Source organism: Aquarana catesbeiana, linkage group LG04 (genome assembly GCF_042186555.1).
Source record: "Aquarana catesbeiana isolate 2022-GZ linkage group LG04, ASM4218655v1, whole genome shotgun sequence".
Taxonomy (NCBI): Eukaryota; Metazoa; Chordata; class Amphibia; order Anura; family Ranidae; genus Aquarana; species Aquarana catesbeiana.
The window spans coordinates 129,676,621-129,701,976 of record NC_133327.1 but is presented as its reverse complement, the minus strand read 5'-3'; the positions used below and the strand labels follow the sequence as shown (position 1 = coordinate 129,701,976).

General features: G+C 45.1%; 1 protein-coding gene across 2 annotated transcripts in view; it reads right to left on the bottom strand.

Moving 5' to 3' along the window:
- The window catches only part of AQP12B (aquaporin 12B), an 81,908-nt gene that overhangs the window by 17,896 nt on the left and 38,656 nt on the right, over positions 1-25,356 (bottom strand). Inside the window, exon 1 of one of the 2 annotated variants that reach the window (XM_073625622.1) lies at positions 13,546-14,186. The exons of the other annotated variant lie outside the window; for it this stretch is intronic. Within the exon in view, the coding sequence (XP_073481723.1) occupies positions 13,546-14,152 (607 nt within the window). The 5' untranslated portion in view covers positions 14,153-14,186. Of the gene's footprint in view, positions 1-13,545; positions 14,187-25,356 lie in introns of those variants that run through there. 2 annotated transcript variants of the gene reach the window in all.

Genomic DNA, 25,356 nt, shown 5'->3' with positions numbered 1-25,356 from the left:
CCAATTTTGGACATCTCCAAACCATGTGTATGAGATCTCCTGTCCTGTAGCACCTGGGACATCTGTCGTCTGGTCTACTCCCAAACCTGTACAATCTTCTAGGAGTGTAGTATGCTCTATGTAGAAGGAATAGATGTGAGGCCTTCTGTGAGGGAGAGACGGACACCGTCTGCCCAAGTTCCAGTATTTTTTTCCACTGGGCGTCCGACAGCTCCCCCACATCCGCCTCCCAACCTTCTCTAGACCCGAGGGACACGCCTTGAACCAGGATCTTGTCCAATAACTGCGTATACACATCTCCAATCAGCCCCTTAGTGTTTGTTTCTTTAACTACTTTATTAAGAAGCAGTGTTTTACATCGCTTCATAGGGGAAGACCTAAATTGGGTATTCAGTGCGTGCCTGATCTGCAGATAATTATAGAATGTATTATATGGAACTCCAAATTCCATTCTCAATTCCATAAAGGATTTCAAGTTGGTATCGGTGTACAGCTGAACCAGTCTATAGATTTCGTGGCTTTCCCAAACAGGGTTCATTTCTATAGCCCTTAATTCCCCCAGGGATTGGTTAGACCATATGGGCAAAAAGTCAGTAATGCCTCTATACCCCATGATCTTCTTAACTGTCTGCCAGATCTTATTTACTAGTTTAAGTGTTGGTAACTTTCTCTGGAGTGAACCGGCCCCTAGTGCATCCACCAAGCGTCTGTGTGAACTGCCTTCCAGCATTATTTTATTGCTAGCACTTGCTTCGCCCATGGATTCACAGCCCCCTAGATGCTGCATTTGGGCAGCTAGGTAATAACCATACGGATGGGGGATTGCCAATCCTCCCTCCCAGGTAGGTCGCTGCAGTATCTGCAGTTTAATCCTAGCCTGGCCCTTCTTCCAAATAAGGTCCCTAAATAAGGAGTTTATTTTCATGAACCATTTTCTCCCGATCCATACCGGGGAGTTATGGAGAATGTAGAGTAGTTGTGGCAGCCAGATCATTTTGATCAGATTTGAACGTCCTGCTAGCGACAGGGGAAGCCGACACCAGATGTCGCATTTTCTTCTAAACTTCTCAAACAAGGGGGCCAAGTTATCTCGAATGTAGTCATTGGGATCGCTAGTAATTACTATTCCCAGGTACTTTATCTTATCAGTTACTTTTAACCCAGGGAGACCATCAGGGAGGGGGTTATTGATTGAGTCAATCTGTAGCAATGAAGATTTATCCCAGTTAACTACTAGGCCCGATACCTTCCCAAATCCTTCTACCAGTTGCATCGTTTTTTCCAGAGATGGACCCATATCCCCCAGGAATACCAAAACGTCATCTGCGTAAAGTGCGACTCTTTCTTCGCTACCCTTCCTCCTAAAGCCCCGAAAGCCCGGCTCCCTTCTTATAGCCTCCGCCAGCGGCTCCATTGCCAGAGCGAACAGGAGGGGCGATAACGGGCACCCCTGTCTTGTGCCCCTCTCTAATGTCAAACTATCTGTATACTCGTTGTTGATCTTTAGCTTAGCTGATGGATGGCTATACAAGATTTTTACCCAATTGATAAAAATCGGGCCAAACCCAAATTTGTCCATTATTCCCCAGAGGTAGCCCCACTCCAAGCTATCAAATGCTTTATCAATATCCAGGGATATAATGGCTCTAGGGTCCCTGTCTACTACTGGGGTCTGCAGGTTCAGATATGCTCTCCTAATATTGACACTGGTAGACCTATGGGGGATAAATCCTGCTTGGTCTGGATGTATCAATTTATTAATACATTTACTTAGTCTAGTTGCTAATACCTTTGCTAGGATTTTAATGTCCGAGCAAAGCAAAGAAATTGGTCTATATGACGCTACCTCTAGTTGGTCCTTCCCTTCCTTTTGAATAAGTATAATGTTAGACTCTGTCATTGAGGCAGGGAGACCACCGTCCATAAACGCCTCCTCTAGTGTCCTCAGGAGAGTGGGGAGCAAAATCCCCCCATAGTATTTATAAATTTCCAGGGGGAGTCCGTCTGGGCCTGGAGACTTATGATTGGGCATAGCAGCCACAGCGCTCCTTAATTCCTCTAGGGTTATAGGGGATTCTAAGTTAACTTTATCTAGTGTAATTAAGGTTGGTAGTACAATTCCTTCCAGTAGTTTATCCAGCTCTCCTCTTTCTATAGGCTGTTTCGATTTGTACAGGGAACTGTAGGAATCGAAGAATATCTCCCTGACTTTCACAGGATCCGTCGCAATTTCCCCTTTGGGGATCTAATCGCGGAGATTGTTGAGGTCGGGGAGTTGGTGCTTGCCACTACGGCCAGCATTCGGCCCATTCTTTCCCCCTCCTCAAAGAACCTCTGCCTCTGGAAAAGTCTTTTGTTTTCAGCTTTTCTCATTGTTACCGCATTGAATTCCTGTTGTTTCCTAACCCATAGCTCCCCTAGCTCTATAGTGGGGCCCAAAACATACTGCCTTTCCAGCTCCATAACCTAATTTCTGATGCGATCTTCCTGCATTCTTGTTTTCCGCTTTACCCTTGCTATTTTCTGAATTAGGAGCCCTCTGAGAAAGGCCTTTAGAGCGTCCCAGACCACCCCCCCTGCCGCTGTACCTGAGTTACACATCATAAACTCCTTTAGACTAGTAGAAATTTCTTCCATGCTCCCTATCATCTCCAACCATACTGGATTTACTGACCAAGGCCTATGTATTTGTCTATCCCCGGTGCGCATCATCAATTTTAAGGGCTAATGGTCTGATAGTCCTCTTGGGCCGTAATCTATTTTATGTACTAGGGGGTGCGCTTCCTTATTGCCTATGGCTAGGTCTATTCGAGATAATGTGTAGTGCGTCCCTGAGTAACAAGAGTATTGTCTAACATTTGGATTGCGGATTCTCCATAGATCACACCACCCCACTTCCTCTAAAAACTGCTTAAGCCTGCCCTCCATTGCACTCCCTGTCCGGGTACCAGATGGGAGTCTATCCTGCCAACTATCGAGGACTGTGTTAAAGTCGCCAACCAGAATCAACGGGATCCCTGTCTTGTTCTCCATATATTCCAACAGGTAGTATAGGATTTCCAACTTACTAGGAGGAAGGATATATATATTTGCAATAACAAATTCTCTACCGTCTAATAGGCAGTGTAGAAAAATATAGCAGCCCAACGTGTCGATCTGAACACCCCTGCAGGTAAACGACACCCCTTTTTTAATCAATATACTCACTCCTCTCGAATAGGAGGAGTAGACAGAGTGGAATTGCGTCTGGAATTTCCTACCCCCAAATCTTGTCCTGGTTTCATTTGACAGGTGCGTTTCCTGCAGGCAGATCAGATCGACACCCTGGGCCTCCAGCTCTGATAATACAGCAGTTCTCTTATCGGGATCACCTAAACCCCTAACATTCCACGATCCTATTCCAACTACACTAAGCATCAAAAAGGAAATAAGAAATTTTTAGCAGAAAAATTAAAAAAAAAACAACCATCTTGTGCAATATAAAATATAAGCCGCTTTTTAAACCCCAACCGAACACGTCAAACTTCTTAGCATTTATTGTGACTCTTCTATAATTCCTAAGCCCACCATCAGTGCTGGAACTATATTTTAGGGGCGTGAGGAGCAAAGGGAGAAGGGGAGAACCCCTCCCCTCTTGTCTCCCCCAAGCCCCCACTACTCCAATTCTTTCCACGTGCGTGTGTAAGTAACACAATCCCTTATTTAATTTGTTACCCTCCCCCCACCCCTGCTTCTGTTTACTAATGTGTTTAAGTCCCATATGGGGACTAATTAACTCTTTATCCAGTGACTTTCCCTTACCCCACCCGTGCCTATTTCGGTTAGCCCTAGGAGCTTTTGTTGTGACCCAATCTACCCCATACCTCCCGATCACACCTAATAACAACCATACCCACCCGTTAACCTCCTCCTGTCCCCCTCCCCCCCCCTGGTTTTATAGCATCTCCCTTAAAGGGAACACTAGAGCAGAAAAACAAAAGAAAAAAAACAAAGCAGGCCACCCCACATCCTTGATCGTGTACCATCACACATTTAAGACTTTCACAAACTCTTCAACCCACACTCCCCCCCACCTCCGGCTCACGCTGAGAAAAAAAAAAATATTAATAAACCCTCCCTCAGCCCCCCAACCCCATCCCTTATTTAGCTTTTAATAATACAGTGTTTTATTTTGTCCTCTTTTTCGTTTTCCTCTTTTGCAACTCTCCCGATTTCCTAGATTTATAAGTTCTTTTTGTAGTCTTCCAGCCATGCTGAGGCCTTGTCAGCTGCATCAAAGAAGTAGACTGTCCCCGAGGCTTCTACACGCAGTCGCGCTGGGTATAGCAAGGCGTATGGGATTTGATAAGACCGTAAAGCGTGCTTCACCTCCACAAAGCCTGCCCTTCTTTTTTGCAATTCCAGGGAGAAGTCGGGGTACAGTGAAATCCTACTGCCATTATGGAAAATATCTCCTTTCTCTCTAGATTTTTGCATTAGCGCCTCCTTGTCCTTGTAACAGAGCAGCTTAAGAATCATTGTTCTAGGGCGTCCCCCTGATGCGGTAGGCCTAGTGGGGATTCGATGCGCCCTCTCGATAGCAAAGTAAGGTGAAAGTGTATCAGACCCAAAGAGCCCCTTAAGCAGATTTTCCATATATACTTCAGGGCGAGGGCCTTCACTTCCCTCAGGGAGACCCAACACCCTAACATTACATCTGCGCATTCTATTCTCTATTTCGTCCATTTTGTTTCTATACATTTCAAACTGCGTTTGTATACTCTTGAATTCCCGTTGCATTGGAAACACTGTGTCCTCAAGTTGACTCAATCTTTCTTCTATAGGTAGTCCTTTCTAGTACTTTCTGAAGTTCCTGGCTCATAGAGCGTAGTTCTACCTTGAGGCCCCCTAGTTGGTCACACAGGTCATTCAGGGACCCCTTACATGAATTCACTGCAGCTAGTACTTCCTTTAGTGAGGGTTCTGGTTCAACTGCTATAGTAAGATCAGGTGAAGCACCACTGACTGGTACAGTTCCTTTCTCCAGGGGGGCTATCTCTGGACTTTTTTTATTTGATGTGGTTTTAGTACTAGCCGGTAGTACAGCTGAAGCTGCTGACATTCTGCCCACGCTTTTCCGATCCCCAGATGGGCCTGTCTGTGTCTTCTCATGAGGCACTTGATTACCTTTAACAGGGGTATGCGCAGGGGTATGCGCAAACTTTTCTAATTTTGCTGCAGCTGTCGCCGCCAGGGAGGCTGATGCTGCTAGGGACCCCTTTTCCTTAACAGAGCGGGCAGCCTGTGTTGTTGTGTTTTCGTGTGACTGTTGGGGCTCCTCTCCCTTCTTCCTAGTCATCATTGGGGACGCTAAAAAAAGCAGGATTCCAACAGTGGTTTGCCCCTTATCTGCTGAATGGTGTGCCCAGAGGCTGCCACTGCCGCTGCCACTGCCACTGCCGCTCCCCCTGCAGCCCACCCTTTAAGATAAACGTGACATCCTTAGAACCCACAGCTGGAACTTAATTGGACTTCTCTTTACTTTCTTCTTTTCTTTCTTTCCCCTCTCCTTCTCTTATACCCTCCCCCTTTAACCAACGCTTTCCTTGCTTCTTTACGATCTTCTCTGCACTCCTCTTCCCTCTCTCCCCCTGCTTTTCCTTATTTTGCTCCTTCAATGACTCATTTTACAACTACTGTATAACTGTGTAACATTAGCAGGTATAGCAGGGCATAGTTTTTACAGGATACCATAAAGTCCACCTCTATAGCCCCAGGGCTTTTTAGACTGAGCTCAAGTGCTCTCGTACCTGTCCTGGAGTATTTCAGAGCGGCACGCTCTCTCCACGTGTACCTGGTGTCTATTGCTGTAGCTGGCGTCTGCTGCTGTAGCTGTGGCTGTGGCTGAAGCAAGGGGAGGGAGGCTGGAATCGAAGCAGAGCGTCTTAGCTGAGACTCCCGAGCCTTTGTCCAGATCACAGAAGATTTTCTCGGCTCTCGCGAGAGCCCCAGGCGTTGCTAGGCGACCAGTCCGGCAGCGGCGGGGGGAACCTGCAGCACGGCCCGAGCGAGGAGCGCTGGGCAGAGACCAAGCCGATACACGACAGCGCGATGCAGCGGCAGTGACGTGCCCCCACTCCCGAAGGTAAGGTGCGGCTGGCCGGTCACAATAGCTGTCAGAGGCAGGGAGGCAAGTCAAATAGCAAGTGATAGCAGGTAGCAGGCTAGGTTGAGCTGCTAGGGACGGGGCTGAGCAGCATGAAGGCCGGAGCTAGGAGGGAGCTCGCACACACACCCACTCACAACGGCATCTGGTCACGCCCCCCCTTCAATACTAATTTCTAGATCAAGTCTATACTTCTCGTTCAGGTGTCTTCTATCTGTTGGTCTATAGAAGAGCTAAAACTCAAACTAGAACCTCATAAGGCCTCCACCGAGTTTAGTAAATTAGCCAACCAAATGAGTAAAGATCTGATGGCTAAAGATTTAGAGGTACAACAAAGAAAAATGAAAAAGTACCAAAGAGACACTTCGGACTACAAGGCAGATCAAGTTTTTAAATGGCAGAGTAAGTTAGAAGAACCAGTGTTAACTTCAGCGTACTCCACACCTGAATGAGAAGTAAGAATTGAGGAACCAGTGGCTAGCACTTCCCAATACCCCCCACCACCAAGGGGGTGGAAAAGAGAAGATTACCACTCACCGAGAAGAAACCAAGACTATCAAGGACATCAAAATAACTGGTACCAGACCCCTAGGAATATTAGAAAAAAAACCTTTTAAAAAACCATTCAAGAAACCATATCCTAATGAAGGTCACTATTCCAGATCCCAACAAGTTAGACCGTATAATGATGGCCATTACTATGAAAGACCTCAACAAGATAGGCCTCATAATGAAGGCTATCAGAAAGACACTAGAGAATTCATCTACCATCACCCACAAGAAATATGGGAGAGAAGCCCGATACACACCTATAACAGGTTCGAACCACTGAGACATCATACGGAACATAATCCCTATTATCGCCAACCCTACTACCAACAAGACAGACAGAAGGGAGATTTTTTAGATCGAGGTCGGAGGGACCAATCCCTGAGAAGGAGGCAAGAGCAAACATACCATTTCCCAAGGAGACATCAACAAGAACCAAAGTATTTGCCAAAGAGGCGACAACAAGAAGAACACCAAAGAAGAACACCAGAACCAAGAGGGGATGCAAAGAGAGAAAGAGATTCAAAAAGAAAGCGCAAATAGACGGCGAAGGCATTTTCAACCTTAGTGGGCAAGAGTTAAGTATTGAGGAGCTAGCTGTCTTAGACAAGGGCCTTAAATATGCCCCAACAAAGAATTTAAACAAATTTGACACCTACATCAGAATACACAAATACGTAAGGAAAATTAATATCAAGAAGGTCATCTTGGGTAATCCCCAAACTAGGGATACCATCATACCATCAGAAGTACGATACAACATAGTTCTTTACGTAACAAATCCCTGTTTAATCCTCAGGTTCACGATAAGCAACACATCGAAGTCTTCAAGAACTTGGTTTTACAAGATTTGGATGAACTAAAGATCAAGAAAGTCATGGACCCCATCCATATTAAAAAAAAAAAAGGTATACGATCATTAGCTGCCAGAAAAGATTTAGTAATTAGACCAGCTGATAAAGGGGGAGAAGCGGTGCTTCAAACTAAACAAAATTATTTAAGTGAAATTGAATGACAACTCCAAGACTCCACTACATACACCAAATTATTAGGAAACCCTACAATGCAAGTTAAATGAGGACTGGAGCAAATTGTACATTTAGAAGTGAAGAAAAATATATTGAACACCAAAGAGGCTAGATACCTTGTTCCAGATTCATGCAGAATCCCAGTGATTTATACCATTCCAAAAATACACAAACATAGAGAAAATCCGCCAAGGAGACCCATTGTCAATGGGATAAACTCATTGACATCAAGAATGGGTCAGTATATTCACAGTTTCATTCAGCCTGCTGTTCAACTCACAACATCATACCTTAAAGACACTAAACTTGTCCTACAACTACTGGAATCACCAACCGTCCTGGAAGGAAGAACTCTATTGGCAACAGCGGATGTGTCATCCCTGTATACAATCATCAAACACCATCAAGCATGTGAGGCCACCAAGTGGGTTTTGAGGAAATTCAGCAATTTAAAATGCATGCAGAGGAAGTTCCTCATTAAATGCATAGAATTCTCTCTCAAAAATACTTATTTCTGGCACGACCGGAATTTCTACAAACAGACCACAGGAATAACTATGGGAGCGAAATTTGCCCCTAGCGTTGCCAACGCGTTTATGGCCCAATTGGAAGAATAAGCAGTATATAAAAATACACCTTGCAAACGAGAATTTTTCAAAAGATTCATTGATGATATTATAATTATATGGAATGGCAATAAAGAGTCACTGGAGAAATTCTTGTCTAATTTGAATCACAATGACAGGAACATAGTTTTGACCTGGAAAATTGAGGAGAAACAAATACAATTTCTTGTCCTAGAAATTAGTATTGAAAATGACAAAATAATCACTAAAACACATTTTAAAGAGGTTGCGAGAAACAGTTGCTTACCTATTACCAGTTGTCACCATAAGCCCTGGTTGTTCAACATTCTAAAGGGTCAGTTAGTCAGAATCAGAAGTAACTGCACCAGGGACTCTGAGTTCAAAACTCAGGCTGATCTAATTGGTAAAAGATTTATTGCGAAAGGGTACACCCCAGAATTCATTAATAAACAAATTCAATCGGTACAAACTATGGATAGATGTCAAATGATCCATGGCGATAAGAAAATACAACCAGTACCGGATGCATAAGCCCTCGTTCTTGATTTTAATGTCCAGCATAAAGACATAGAAAAAATACTCAAGAAACACTGGCATATTTTGAAAGGTGATAAACACTTGAAAAGCATTTTACCAGATAAACCTGTGATTATATACAAACGCGCCACCACACTACGGGATCTGATTGTGAAAAATGTAGTTGATCCTCCCTCAAAAAAACATTTTTCTTTTTTTAATGGAAAAGGTTTCTTTCCGTGTAAATATTGCTTTGCGTGTCAACATTCTAAAAAATTTCAAGGAAAAAAGAATGAATTTCTGGCAACAAGTACAGGAAACACATACCCAATTAAAGACTTTATCAGCTGTCACACAGAAGGTGTGGTGCATGTCCTGCAATCTTCTTGTAAATTACAATATGTAGATAGAACAAAAAGGGCATTGAAAGTTAGAATTAACTTCCCTTCCTCTTTTTCCTGAATTAGTAATGTTTCATTGGTTTCTAATTTTCCCTGATCATACTTAGTCATTTTTGTCATTTATTATATTTTTATCCATTGACTATTATTGTCAGCTATTGGATGTATTTCACACTAGACGTAACCGGAAGTTATCACCTGTTGATCCGGTTGTTTTTGTTGCGGACCGGAAGTGATACAATAGGTGGCGGCGTAACGCCGTTTTATGCTTGTTGTGGTGTTTAAACTGCCCTGTAATAGCAGTTTTTTTTATCTATTTTTATTAAACTTGGTTTATTATGTTAATACACGATTGGAGGCCCCCTTCTTTATTATTTTTTTATGCACATCCGAACCTCGATGCGAGCCTGATCCGTCCCCACATTCGTCATCCACCTTCCGGATGGATCCGATAGTCTGAGACTGTAACTAACTACCATTGAGAATAAGGCATTTACCCATGCCTTTTAAGGTAAGGGCTCTGTGAGCACATTGAACAGATGTCACCATACCACTGTTTACACTCCAGATCCTGTTTCATCTATTGTGAAGATCCATGAACTGTTCTTTACATCAATCCTTACTAATTTTTTGGACTGTAGCACATCTTACTCCATATATATTTTTTTTACACATTTTTTACACGATTTAAACATCTCATCAGTATTTTGTATCACCACCCTGAGTCATATATTTTTTCTGTGATTGTTTTTACTCACTTTCAGGCTCTCATTCCTGCTTTGTAGTGTTAAACAATAGTGCAGTAGCCCAATAGCAATATACAGTACTGTGAAAAAGCTTTAGTGAGGTGTGAAAAATGCTGTAAATTAGGAAATGCTTTCAGAAATAGAAGTGTTAATAGTTTATTTTTATCAATTAACAAAATGGAAAGTAAATGAACAGAAGAGAAATCAAAAATAATATTTAGTGTGACCTCCCTTTGCCTCCAATTCTTCTGAATTCTCATCAATTCTTCTAGGTACACAGTTTTTAAGGAACTCGGTAGGTAGGTTGACCCAACATCTTGGAGAACTAACCACAGATCTTCTGTGGATGTAGGTCTTTTCATGTAATCTCAGACAGACCCGATGATGTTGAGATCAGGGCTCTGTGGGGGCCAAACCATCACTTCCAGGACTCCTTGTTCTTCTTTATGCTGAAGCATAAAAAGGAGAACTCAACCCTCCCTTCATCCCTGGTCCAGTGGCGGCTGGTGAAGTTTTAAGATGGGGGGGCGCCAGACCCCGCCCTTCCCCTTTGACCCCTCCCACTTCTCATAAGCCCCACCCCTTATAGAATACACCCACTCCGTACCCTGTAGTACATCATATACCAGGCTGTACATTATACACAGGGCTCTGTGCATCATATGCCAGGCTCTACATTATATACTGGGCTCTGCACATCATATACCAGGCTCTACATTATACACAGGACTCTGAACATCATATGCGAGGCTGTACAATATACACAGGTCAATGTACATCATTTACCGGGCTGTACATTATACACAGGACTCTGTACATCATATACCAGGCTGTACATTATACACAGGACTCTGTACATCATATACCAGGCTGTACATTATACACAGGGCTCTGTACATTATATACCAGGCTGTATATTATACACAGGGCTCTGTACATTATATACCAGGCTCTACATTATACACAGGGCTCTGTACATTATATAGCAGGCTCTATGTTATATACATCTAGAGTAGCCCCGGTCGCTCTAGATGTTGCGGCCAAGGGCCACTGGTCACAGGACGGTTGAGCGTGAATGTGCCCGGGTTTCTGGTGGGTTTAAACCTGGGCACATGTGTCAAAACCCAGGCTGTCCGGGTCAAAACTGGACAGGTGGCAACCCTATGTTGGACCTGCCCATTTGTTTAAAGGACAGCTCCAGGAAATATTTTTAAGAAGTTACAGTAGGAAGGAAGTGTAAAATGTTTAATACTTTTAACTTGTTGCCAAGGATGCACAATGCTTTAGGTCTGGGTGCTTTTCACTTTTAGTCCCTGCTATTGTATTAATGAAGTTACTTGCTGTGAATGATGGCCACATAGACCTTTTTTTTGCAATGACTAACTGTGCTGCTGCTCCTTGCTCTCTGTTTTCAGCAAGCTGTGTCTGGTACAGGGACGGATCCAGAGTCTAATCTCCGGAGGGGCACTGCCAGAAAATACCTTTTTTTTTGCGGGCAATTTATCGGGGAAACAGCTGGTGTTGGCACTTCAATCATCACGGCACCATGGTTATTATAGTGTCAGGATGATTGAAGCGCATTATTTCTATTCTTACATTGTAATATAAAATTAAATAGTTCAACTCACCATAATGCAGAATCAGTGAGAGCCCTGAGTGTGTCACTTTCCACGTCGCCTGCCACCAAATGCGGATTGTCACTTCCAACGTCACCTGCCACCAAATGCGGATTGTCACTTCCAACGTCACCTGTCACCAGATGCGGATTGTCACTTGCCACGTCTCCTGCCACACGTTGTGGATTGTCACTTGCCACGTCACCTGCCACACGTTGTGGATTGTCACTTGCCACGTCACCTGCCACACGTTGTGAATTGTCACTTGCCACGTCTCCTGCCACACGTTGTGGATTGTCACTTGCCACGTCTCCTGCCACCAGATGCGGATTGTCACCTGCCGTGTCACACTTTCCTGCTAAGGTGGTCTCTTGCTATGTCCCGGAGTCAGGCAGCAGAGAGATGATGTAATCTCTCTGCTGCCCACAGCTGCCTTCACAGTGAGGGCGGAACTGCAGGGATGCAGGGCGGGCTCAGGGTGGTGAGAGATGTCATCTCTCTGCTCCTGTGCCCGCCGGCTCCCTGATTGGCCAGCAGACCACTCACAGTCACATGGAGCCGCCCAGCTACCCCCCCTCACCGACTCACTCACTGACCGAGCCGCCCGCACTGTGGAGCCGCCCGCACTGTCAGCCATGGTGGAGCCGCCCGCACTGTCACCTACAGGGCTGCCCGCACTGTCAGCCGCGGCGGAGGCTGAGACTGGAGTCCGAACTCTGCTCCGACATGACGGTGACTCACTCACTGACGTCACTCGTTGCTAACGCCTGGGCCGCCTGGCGTCTAGCAACGAGTGCAGGGAAGAGGCTCCACCCACCTCCTCCTGGTATGTATCCACCTTCAGTGTGAGTGACCGCCGCCGCCTGTACTACATACATAGACACGAGTCTCTCTCTCGGCGCCGCTGATCGGCACATGTGAGAGAGAGACTCGGGCCGGCAGCGGCAGGAGACAATTTCAGACAGTGCTATTATTTCGGGGGGGGGGGGCAATTGCCCTGTTGCCCCCCCCCCTGGATCCGCCCCTGGTCTGGTAAAGGCAGCATGGAGGTAAGTGTAATTAACATACTAGAAAAGACTGAGAGAGATAAGTTTAGTTATGTTTTCTGGAGCTCTCCTTTAAACATTAGCTGTTGCCATGGCTGGATCTGTACACACATGCAGCCCATACATGTACAGAGCAAACTGCTCCTGGGCTCACCCTACCATTGTAATTACCAGTCATATAAAGAGCTGTTGACAGACACCAACCTTGGGAGAGAAGCACTGCATGCAATAACCACTCACTTAAAAATGCTATTAAAGAACATTTTGTACTCAAACATTAAAAAATATGGAAGATTGAGATATAATGAAAATTAAACATGTCTGAACAAATAGTATCTGACTTAATTTTATGAGTTGCAGGTAGCCTGAAGTTACAACTAAACTTAGACATAGGTGGCTCGAATTATGACAATTTCTGCTGAATCTGACAAAATTCAAGCTGTGGATGTCCCTGCAAGCATCACCTGGCTTGAAAAAATTGGATAAGATAAAATAGTGGATTTGAATAATTTTCAAATCATGTATAGCTGAGCTGTATAACACTCACGCTCTAGTTCAGGGAGCCAATTAATTATATCAGTCAATATATGACAGGAACTCAGCCTGGGTGAACAATCCCCATAAGAGCCAGTGTCAATGGCCTTTTTTGGAGTCAGATGGGTTTTGCATTCTTATATAAGTCTATTTGAATGTAAAACTCACTTGAAGCAGGTCAAATGCAGGTCATAAGGAGGGTGGCTGAAGGTGCACCTGTCAAATTCTGGATGATCTCAGCAGCATCTCAAACTGATGTCAAACTGATGTCAAACTGATGCCATCAACACAACCCCAAAGTATATTGACACACGTCCAAAGAAATAGAATACTGTATTTTACTCTGATACTTTAAAGAAAACAAATTGGCTTCTTACCTGCATAGGCCAATATAGTTACAGTAAGAGCAGCTGTTGGTATCTTATAGACCGCTTTTGAGTTTTGGAAACGGAGTAGTACCAAATGGTAGCAGAAGGCACATATTGCCTCTACAAAGATGCCTTGAGCTAGAGAGGTTTGTAGAGATGGACTGCAATCATCTACCATCATCATCTGAATTGTGTGGAAATCCGTTAATTCCAGCATCCAGTACTGTTTAATCAGGAACCTAGCAGCCTCCATGCCAGCATACTGAGCCAATAGTTTAATTGTTGTATCTATGAAAGGGCAATCCCGGAGCAGAAACTCCTGTAGGGATACCATAGGGTTGGCTGATGCTCCATCAAAAGTAAACCCATGAGCTAAAAATAGCAGGAAGAGAAGAGTAGAGACTACATCAGGACCATAACCTCCACCCCACATGCCAATCTCGACTAACATGCGGAGTTCCATGTAGCAGGCACACAGCTGCAAAGAGCTGGCTATCTCGCTTGTTGTGCATCTGTAAATCCTGGCAGGCAAATATTTCTTGGTTATCCAGCGAATTAGCTGGGACAGTGCAACCACAGATATGAAAAAGCCTACCACTATGTTCAGCCCAGCCATGAGAACAAGCAAGCACGCTGCACCCGAGAGCCCTCTTGACAAAGAAAGACAGACTGTAAGCTTACTATTTATGTGCTGCTTAGTGTAGGTAAACGTGGCCCAATCTACAACCACTGGCGTCAAGGACACAGCTGGGAAACTCTGCAGGTGTTATTTTACCCTATATAGATATTAACATGCTTACAAAGTCATCTCTTGAATGAAATGAGGTGTTATCTTAAGCAGCTCTTATAATTAACACATTAAGAGACTTAGTAAAAGTTCTAAAAGTGTTTAGTGCATTTGCCAACATGAACATGAAAAGACAAACTACTGTATCATATATTCCTGTGGCAACTTTACCAGCTTAAAAATAAACACTCAGTTGAGTGTTCATGTTTATGTGAATACAGATTGTAATGATGGGGGATAGAGCTCCAAAGAAAGGTAATGCGAAATTATCTCAACTGTCCCTAATTTGGATGGACGGTCTCTTTTTTGGAACCAGATTACTCTCTCTCCTTTACCTCCTCAGTAGTTCCTCTGTTTGGTCTGATGTATAGGCCTCTAAAAAAATGTGTTATTTAACTAGCAAAGTATTAGACTACCGTAGAATGAACCTTTTCATCCAACCTCTGTAGTAGTTGACTTTTTTTGAAAAGACAGTATAAAGGCAAACATTGCAAAAAAGTAACACTGCAAATAATCACTTGTGGGTTTTAACTGGTCATTTTTAAGTGTTCTTTTTGGTCCATGTAAATGTAAGGAATGGCAGGGGTGTGTCTTTTGCCTATTTTCTTTCTACAAAAGGGTGTCCTATCTCATCTCAGATTGCTGGGAGGTATGGTTAAAGGTTCTGCACTTATAACTGTAATTGGAGAGCCCAGTGCAAATTCTGGACTGGTGTTACCAAGGAGCAGTAACGGACATAGAGTGCTTGAATAAACCCCTATTAGGTCTTTAGGTTACATTTAATGGTCAGCATAAGGGTGAATAAAATGTAAAAAAAAGAAATTGTGTTTTGATTAAGCACCACCTGTCTGTGCAAGGTCTGGGGCAGGTTCCTAGTGGATGAAATATGCCTTCACAAGCAATTGGGGGACAAGACAGCCTATGGTCATCCTTAAACTGGAAGTGCTTGAACAAGAACCCTAAAGCAATATTAAACCAGCAGTGTATTTTTTAGCTTAATGCATTTTTCTTCTATTTATTGAACTAGATTGACTTGTTTCTTTTTTCAACTGTGTAACTATGTAAAATTGGGCGCAATAAAATAAACATCCCCCAGTAAACTATTTGTTAAAATTCTTACTTTAGCACTTGCAGTTTACAACTTTCAGTGCTGCTTCCCTGTCTCTAGTAAGTATGTTAGCTTAGAGGAGGGGCTTGTATGTAAGAGGAGAGGAGTGCCCTGCCTTCCTAAGGCTGTGTATTTCTATTGATGCATATAGTGTAGGAAGACACAGCTCTGGTCTCTGCATGCAAGGGTGAGTCGAGTCCATAGATAGGATGCTGTGAGAGAAAGGAGCCATCCTAAGACAGGAAATCTGGTGCACCAGCCAAAAGCAGAAGTAGGGTCAAAGCTCTTTTGGCCCTACTTCACCTATGGATCACAGGAGTGCAGTTGGTTCTGAGACACCAGTCAGCCGGTCCAGGTGCTGGATCGATCCCGACTTCACAGTCGGAATCCACATGCCTGGACTGTCAGCTAGCTCAGCCTCTCAGCAAGCCGCTGGAAGACTTGCGGGACGTAGTGAATGGTAGGTGTCACTGCCACTGATTTCATCCCCTCACCATCATCACCACTGCCACTGTTCTCATCACCCCACCACCACCGCTTCCACTGATCCCAACCCCCCACACCACTGCTGTCACTGATCCCAGCCCCCCCACCACTGCTGCCACTGATCCTATTCCCCCACCACCACCTCTGCCACTGATCCCATACCCCCCCACCACCACTGCTGTCATTGAATAGCTCCATGCTCCAGGGGGCCTGTGCTGCCCCTTGTACACCTGGATAGGAGGGGTAGTGGGGGGCATATAGAGAAACCGATCCCTCCATCTCCCTTCTGCAGCCACTGAATGCCTGAGGGAGGGAGAGGAGGAGAAGAGGGCATTCAGGGGCCGGGTGTCAGGTCACCTTGAGGCTAGGTGACAGATGCACACTGTTGGGAGCAGGAGTGCACCGCAAGGTAGTGGACACTACGGCTGACTGCTGCGGATGGGAGTCAGGGTGGAAAGGAAGGCAGGACTGCTGGAACACCAACACGGATCCCACCGGGGTTAGAGCGTAAGATTCCCTAGGGCGCGGAGTCTAAGAGCCAGCAGGTGTTCACCAGAGCCTCTGTGGTGAGGATGGACTGGGCTGCAACTGGTTCCCAGGGTCCCCCAGCTCACACCCACAGTAGGCAACAGGAGGCTAGGGGTAGTAAGGGAATAAGCCAAGGTCAGGGCCACAAGCAGACAAGGACATCAGAGTTCACACCAAAGGTCAGGGTCACGAGCAGACAGGAATAGTAGAGAACACGCCAAGGTTGGTAACAGAGACAAACCTAGAGCACACGGCAGGCAGGAAACAGGAAGCCAAACACACAAAGGTTGATCAGCAGGGCACAGCATATTTATAAAGTAGAGTGGTATGGTTGTTTGCACCTCATCCCCCTTTAACCTCTTCCCATCAAGTATACATATACAGTATCTCACAAAAGCGAGTACACCCTCACATTTTTGTAAATATTTTATTATATCTTTTCATGTGACAACACTGAATAAATTACACTTTGCTACAATGTAAAGTAGTGAGTGTACAGCTTGTATAACAGTGTAAATTTGCTGTCCCCTAAAAAATAACTAAAAACACAGCCATTAATGTCTAAACCGCTGGCAACAAAAGTGAGTACACCCCCTAACTGAAAATGTCCAAATCGGGCCCAATTAGCCATTTTCCCTCCCCGATGTCATGTGACTCGTTAGCGTTACAATGTCTCAGGTGTGAATGGGGAGCAGGTGTGTTAAATTTGGTGTTATTGCTCTTACTCTCTCATACTGGTCACTGGAAGTTCAACATGGCAGCTCACAGCAAAGATCTCTCTGAGGATCTGAAAAAAAGAATTGTTGCTCTACATAAAGATGGCCTAGGCTATAAGAAGATTGCCAAGACCCTGAAACTGAGCTGCAGCACAGTGGTTTAACAGGACAGGTTCCACTCCGAACAGGCCTCTCCATGGTCGACCAAAGAAGTCTAGTGCACATGCTCAGCGTAAAATCCAGAGGTTGTCTTTGGGAAATAGACGTATGAGTGCTGTCAGCATTGCTGCAGAGGTTGAAGGGATGGGGGGTCAGCCTGTCAGTGCTCAGACCATACGCCACACACTGCAACAAATTGGTCTGCATGGCTGTGATCCCAGAAGGAAGCCTCTTCTAAGGATGATGCACAAGAAAGCCTGCAAACAGTTTGCTGAAGACAAGCAGACTAAGGACATGGATTATTGGAGCCATGTCCTGTGGAATAAGATAAACTTATTATCAGATGGTGTCAAGCGTGTGTGGCGGCAACCAGGTGAGGAGTACAAAGACAAGTGTGTCTTGCCTACAGTCAAGCATGGTGGTGGGAGTGTCATGGTCTGGGGCTGCATGAGTGCTGCCGGCACTGGGGAGCTACAGTTCATTGAGGGAATTATGAATGCCAACATGTACTGTGACATACTGAAGCAGAGGCATGATCCTCTCCCTTCGGAGACTGGGCCGCAGGGCAGTATTCCAACAAAATAACAAACCCAAACACATCTCCAAGATGACCACTGCCTTGCTAAAGAAGCTGAGGGTAAAGGTGATGGACTGGCCAAGCATGTTTCCAGACCTAAACCCTATTGAGCATCTGTGGGGCATCCTCAAACGGAAGGTGGAGGAATGCAAGCTCCACAATGTTGTCATGGAGAAGTGGAAGAGGACTCCAGTGGCAACCTGTGAAGCTCTGGTGAACTCCATGCCCAAGAGGGTTAAGGCAGTGCTGGAAAATAATGGTCGCCACACAAAATATTGACACTTTGGGCCCAATTTGGACATTTTCACTTAGGGGTGTACTCACTTTTGTTGCCAGCGGTTTAGACATTAATGGCTGTGTGTTGAGTTATTTTGAGGGGACAGCACATTTACACTGTTATGCCCCGTACACACGGTCGGACTTTGTTCGGACATTCCGACAACAAAATCCTAGGATTTTTTTCCGACGGATGTTGGCTCAAACTTGTCTTGCATACACACGGTCACACAAAGTTGTCGGAAAATCCAATCGTTCTAAACGCGGTGACGTAAAACACGTACGTCGGGACTATAAACGGGGCAGTGGCCAATAGCTTTCATCTCTTTATTTATTCTGAGCATGCGTGGCACTTTGTCTGTCGGATTTGCGTACACACGATCGGAATTTCCGACAACGGATTTTGTTGTCGGAAAATTTTATATCCTGCTCTCAAACTTTGTGTGTCGGAAAATCCGATGGAAAATGTGTGATGGAGCCTACACGGTCGGAATTTCCGACAACAAGGTCCTATCACACATTTTCCGTCGGAATATCCGACCGTGTGTACGGGGCATAATACAAGCTGTACACTCGCTACTTTACATTGTAGCAAAGTGTAATTTCTTCAGAGTTGTTACATGAAAGGATATAATAAAATATTTACAAAAATGTGAGGGATGTACTCACTTTTGCGAGGTATTGTATATACATCCTGGACTGGAAATGGTTATAACAAGAGTTATAATGTGCAGCTGCAGCCATGATCTTGCTGTCAAATTTTGCAGCCAGCCATGCTCTTTTATATTAAAAATGATCAAGTGACTATACGGCTGCCCAATCACTTTTACAGGGCCTCAGAAGGGGCCATTCCTCCTGCTGCCGCCCACTGTAATTCCCAGGTTCTCTGATCCTATTGTGTGCTGTGTAGCAAGTAAATAAATAAACCTCCCAGTAATGCCATTACTAGGCTGCAGCTAGGGGGAGCTCTAATGATTTGTAGTGTGACTTCAGTAGACTAAAAACCAACAAGATCACATTAAACTTGGTAAGCAAGTGAGCAACAGTGTTTTGTGTCTCCTCTTTGATACGGGTTAGTCACACTTTGTTTATGCTGTCTTTGATCAGTTTTGTGTTTATTCTGACATTCACTTTCTCTGTAAGTATCTCATATGTTAGTACTGGTAATTATCTAACACAAATTGCTGTGCTTTTCCATGTGGCCTGCCCTACCACTATAAAGAAAGTAATCATCTGTACAATGTGATCCATTTCTGCTTAACACATTAAACTTGAAAAGCAAGTGAGCAACAGTGTTTTATCTCTCCCCTTTGATACACATACTGCAGGCTGCGTCTTTGTCACACCTTGCACTCAGATCACCGATAATTAGGAATGAGCCAAACATAGGGTTGCAACCGCATCCCTTTAATGCCGGGTTCACATTGGTGCGACACGACAGCCATCCTACTTTGGATCCGACTTTGCCCTGCGACTTGAAGCCGACATACGTCCAACTTTCAATGAACGGGGATCCGACTTGTATCCCCGCCAATACCAGGCACTGTGTTTGGTATGAATCTTGAGGACCAACTCCACGCCAAATTTTAAATAAAAAACCGGCATGGGTTCCCCCTCCAAGAGCATACCAGGCCATTCGATCTGGTATGGATTTTAAGGGGAACCCCCACACCGAAAAAACGGCATGGGGGTCCCCCCAAAATCCATACCAGCCCCTTATCTGAGCACGCAGCCCAGCTGGTCAGGAAAGGGGGTGGGGACGGGCGAGCGCCCCCCTCCTGAACCGTACCAGACCGCATGCCCTCAACATGGGGGGTGGGTATTTTGGGGCAGAGGGGCGCCCTGCGGCCCCCCACCCCAAAGCACCTTGTCCCCATGTTCATGAGGACAAGGGCCTCTTCCCGACAACCCTGGCCGTTGGTTGTCGGGGTCTGCAGGCAGGGGGGCTTATCAGAATCCGAGAGCCCCCTGTAATAAGGGGGCCCCCAGATCCCAGCCCCCACCTTATGTGAATGAGTATGGGGTACATTGTACCCCTACCCATTCACCTGGGGGAAAAGTGTCAATAAAAAAAAAACACACTAGACAGGTTTTTAAAGTAATTTATTAGGCAGCTCCGGGGGTCTTCTCCTGACTTCGGGGGTCTCTTCCAACTTCTCCGCGCTCTCCGCCCTTTTCTCCGCGCTCTCCAGTTATTCTCCCGCTCTCCGGTGCCTTCTGCCGGGCTCCTCCGCTATCTTCTGCTCTTTTGCCGGGTCTTTTGCTAGCATTGGCCCAGTCTTCTCCGTCATCTTCTTCCCTCCGGTCTTCTTCCGATGTTGACACGATGCTCTCTCCCGCTGTACTGCAGTGTGCGCGCTTCGCAACGACTTATATAGGCATGGGCGTGGTCACTGGGTGATGTCACCTGGTGACCCGCCCCCTTTTGACGTCACCGCCCGGGGCATGAAGGGCGGTGACATCATAAGGGGTGGGGTCTTCAGATGACATCACCCGGTGACCACGCCCCATGCCTATATAATTAGTTGCGCACCGCACACACGGCATTACAGCGGGAGAGAGCGCCGTGTCAACATCGAAAGAAGTCTGGAGGGAAGAAGACGATGGAGAAGACCGGGCCAATGCTAGCAAAAGAGCCTGCAAATAAGCAAAAGATAGCGGAGGAGCCTGGCAGAACATACTGAAGAGCGGGAGAAGAATCGGAGAGCGCGGAGAAGAGGCCAGAGAGCACGGAGAAGGAAGAGACCCCCGAAGTCGGAAGAAGACCCCCGGAGCTGCCTAATAAATTACTTTAAAAACCTGTCTAGTGTGTTTTTTAATTGACACTTTTTCCTAGGTGAATGGGTAGGGGTACGATGTACCCCATACTCCTTCACATAGGTGTGGGGCCGGGATCTGGGGCCCCCCTTATTAAAAGGGGGCCCCCAGATTCCATTAAGCACCCCGCCCGCAGACCCCGACAACCAACGGCCAGGGTTGTCAGGAAGAGAATGTAGCAAGAACTCAACCAGCGCTAATCACTTATGTTATAAACTAAAGCAGCTGAATACTGAGGATAAAATTTATCAAATCCCACAACTCAAATTTAAAAAAGGCAGTACAGCGCTTAAAATGTTAATCCCTATGAAACATCAATTAGCATAAATGTCCATAAAAAGAGAATTCCAGATGAGAATCCAAAAGTGCGAGTGACATCCACATAAGATGAGTGACTATTAATGTGATAAACCTCCACCAACGATATCGCTAGCCGCTCACCTCAGCAGGTGGACCCCTGAGTAAAATCAGTCAGGTTTCTAACAGCTTTTCCCACAATGGGAGATAAACAGGAGCAGGTAACTTAGGCCGGTCAGCTTTCAGTCTTTAGTGGAGCTCGCAGAAAGATCACATGCAATAGAATAAACAACATCTAGTGCTCTCTGTATATTGCATCAAAGTTTTAATAAAAAGTGGACAAACTTACAAGAAAAGCACTGTTCCCCAGTGCGAAGGATAAAAGCCTGTAGGATACTCCACGAAGATCAGTGAGCAAGACGCGGGTGACGTCACGATCCAAGTCACGTGATGTTTTCCGTACGCGTTACGTCCCTTGTGATGGGCGGGACTTCTTCAGTGGCGATGGCATGACGTGGTCCACCCGCTTTAAATAACTCAGCTGATCACCACAGCCAATGGGGCTGTTTATATGAACTACCATGGTAACCAATGACCGGGAACGGAGATAATAGTTCTAGTGATAGAACCACAAAGGGGTCAGCTATGACGGTAATAAATAACCGAAGCTAAGCCCATAATGACTGAAAATATGTGTTGTTACTAAGTGTAACTATTAGGAATGTGACCAGCTTCCAAAAAAGGAAGTCTAGTTTGTGCAACAACCCGTGTACTCGCTCGATTCCGTGGAACATCCTATTACATAGTACAATAAAACTGAATCAGGATAAAAATTCATCTGTATATTCCAAACATAAAATACATGTGAAGCGGGTGGACCACGTCATGCCGTCGCCGCTGAAGAAGTCCCGCCCATCACAAGGGACGTAATGCGGGTCGAGCGAGTACACGGGTTGTTGCACAAACTAGACTTCCTTTTTTGGAAGCTGGTCACATTCCTAATAGTTACTTAGTAACAACACATATTTTCAGTCATTATGGGCTTAGCTTCGGTTATTTATTACCGTTATAGCTGACCCCTTTGTGGTTCTATCACTAGAACTATTATCTCCGTTCCCGGTCATTGGTTACCATGGTAGTTCATATACACTATGCCCCAATTGGCTGTGGTGATCAGCTGAGTTATTTAAAGCGGGTGGACCACGTCATGCCGTCGCCGCTGAAGAAGTCCTGCCCATCACAAGGGACGTAACGCGTACGGAAAACATCACGTGACTTGGATCGTGACGTCACCCGCGTCTTGCTCACTGATCTCCGTGGAGTATCCTACAGGCTTTTATCCTTCGCACTGGGGAACAGTGCTTTTCTTGTAAGTTTGTCCACTTTTTATTAAACCTTTGATACAATATACAGAGAGCACTAGATGTTGTTTATTCTATTGCATGTGATCTTTCTGCGAGCTCCACTAAAGACTGAAAGCTGACCGGCCTAAGTTACCTGCTCCTGTTTATCTCCCATTGTGGGAAAAGCTGTTATAGACCTGACTGATTTTACTCAGGGGTCCACCTGCTGAGGTGAGCGGCTAGCGATATCGTTGGTGGAGGTTTATCACATTAATAGTCACTCATCTTATGTGGATGTCACTCGCACTTTTGGATTCTCATCTGGAATTCTCTTTTTATGGACATTTATGCTAATTCATGTTTCATAGGGATTAACATTTTAAGCGCTGTACTGCCTTTTTTAAATTTGTCAGGAAGAGGCCCTTGTCCTCATCAACATGGGGACAAGGTGCTTTGGCGCGGGGCGCCCCCCTGCCCCAAAGCAACCCCCCATGTTGAGGGTATGCAGCCTGGTACGGTTTGGGAGGGGGGCCGCTCCCTCGCCCCCACCCCTTTTCCTGACCGGCCGGGCTGCGTGCTTCGATAAGGGTCTGGTATGGATTGGGGTATCCCCCACGCCGTTTTTTCAGCGTAGGGGGGTTCCCCTTAAAATCCATACCAGACCCAAGGGCCTGGTATGCTCTTGGAGGGGGAAACCATGCCGGTTTTTTATTTAAAATTTGGCGTGGAGTTCCCCCTCAAGATCATCAGAGCACAAGTCACATGCCAAAGTCGAATCATGCAAGATGGTGATCCGATTTGATCACACTTCAATGATAGTCAATGGACTCAAGTAGGATCAAAGTCGGACCAAAGTAGTACAGGGAGCATTTTCAAAGTCGGACCGACATGTGTCGGACCAGTTAAGACGGCTCCCATAGGGAAACATTGGTTTTCACACGTCATGCGACATGAGCTCCCAATGTCGGAGCGTTTGTTGCACTAGTGTGAACCCGGCCTAAACCCGAACACATATGATTTACACAGGTTCTGTGGCTAATAAAATGCAGATAAGGCAACAAGTGAGTTTAATTATCACCGTAATCAGCCACAGAACCTGTGTAATTAATATGTGTTCGGGTTTAAAGGGATGAGGTGACAACCCTAGCCGAACACTCCCTGGTTCGGTTCGCAGCAGAACAGGCAACAAAATTTTGCGAACACGCTAACATAGTTAAAGTCTATGGGACGTGAATGTGAAAAATCAAAAGTGCTAATTTTAAAGGCTTATATGCAAGTTATTGCCATAAAAAGTGTTTGGGGACCCGGGTCCTGCCCCAGGGGACATGTATCAATACATAGAAATGTTTTAAAAACGGTTGTTGTTTTTTTCAGGAGCAGTGATTTTATTAATGCTTAAAGTGAAACAATAAAATTAATTAAATATTCCTTTAAATATCGTGCCTGGGGGGGTCTCCTTAATCTGCCTGTAAAGTAGCGCATCTTTCCCATGTTCATAATAGTACCACAGTAAAATTACATTTCTAAAGGAAAAAATGTAATTTAACCACTTCCGGATCAACTGCCGCAGTTTTACTGCGGCAGGTTGGCTCGGCTGGGCAAATCGACGTTACCTTACATTGCTTTTCCTTTTGGCCACTAGGGGCACGCGCCTGCAGTGTGTGCCTGGAGCCGTTGCGAGTGCCCGGCGGACGCGATGACCGAAGGGCACCCACGATCACTTGTGACAGAGCGAAAACCGGAATCTGTGTGTGTAAACGCACAAATCCTGGTTATTTCAGGGGAGTAGAGAGAGATCGTGTGTTCATACTAAGTATGAACACCGATCTCTCTCTCTCGTCCTAGACAATCCCATCCCTCTACAATTAGAACACAGTGAGGGAACACAGTTAACCCCTTGATCGCCCCCTTTGTTTATCCTCTTCCCTACCAGTGACATTTATACAGTAATCAGTGAATTTTTATAACACTGATATATATCAATGATCCCAAAAATGTGTCAAAAGTGTCCAATTTGTCCGCCACAATATCGCAATCCTGATAAAAATCGCAGATCGCCTCCATTACTAGTAAAAAAAAAATAAAATAAAATGCTATAAATCTATCCCCTATTTTGTATACGCTATAACTTTTGCGCAAATCAATCAATATACGCTTATTGCAATTTTTTTTTTTTTTTTTACCAAAAATATGTAGAAGAATACATATCGGCCTAAACTGAGGAAAAAATTAGTTTTTTTGAAAAAAAATGTGGGATATTTACTATAGCAAAAAGTAAAAGATATTGTATTTTTTTCAAAATTGTTGCTCTTCTTTTGTTTATAGCGCAAAAAATAAAAAACACAGAGGTGATCAAATACCACCAAAAGAAAGCTCTATTTGTGGGAATAAAAGGACGTCAATTTTGTTTGGGTACAGCGTTGAACGACTGTGCAATTGTCAGTTAAAGCAACGCAGTGCCGTATTGCAAAAAATGGCTTGGTCATTGAGGGCTGAAGCGGTTAAAACTGCTCGCGGCTATAATATAGTGTCGGATCCCGGCAATATAGATAAAATGAAAAAACAAATGGCGTGTGGGTCCCCCCCAAAATCTATACCATGCCTTTCAGGCTGATGACCGGAAAAAAAAATGGAAAAAAATCTGCCTGACAGCTGTTACTTACCTGACCGGTGATGTAACTGGGTGACCCCGCCCCTTCTAACATCATGTGATGTCACGTGACACC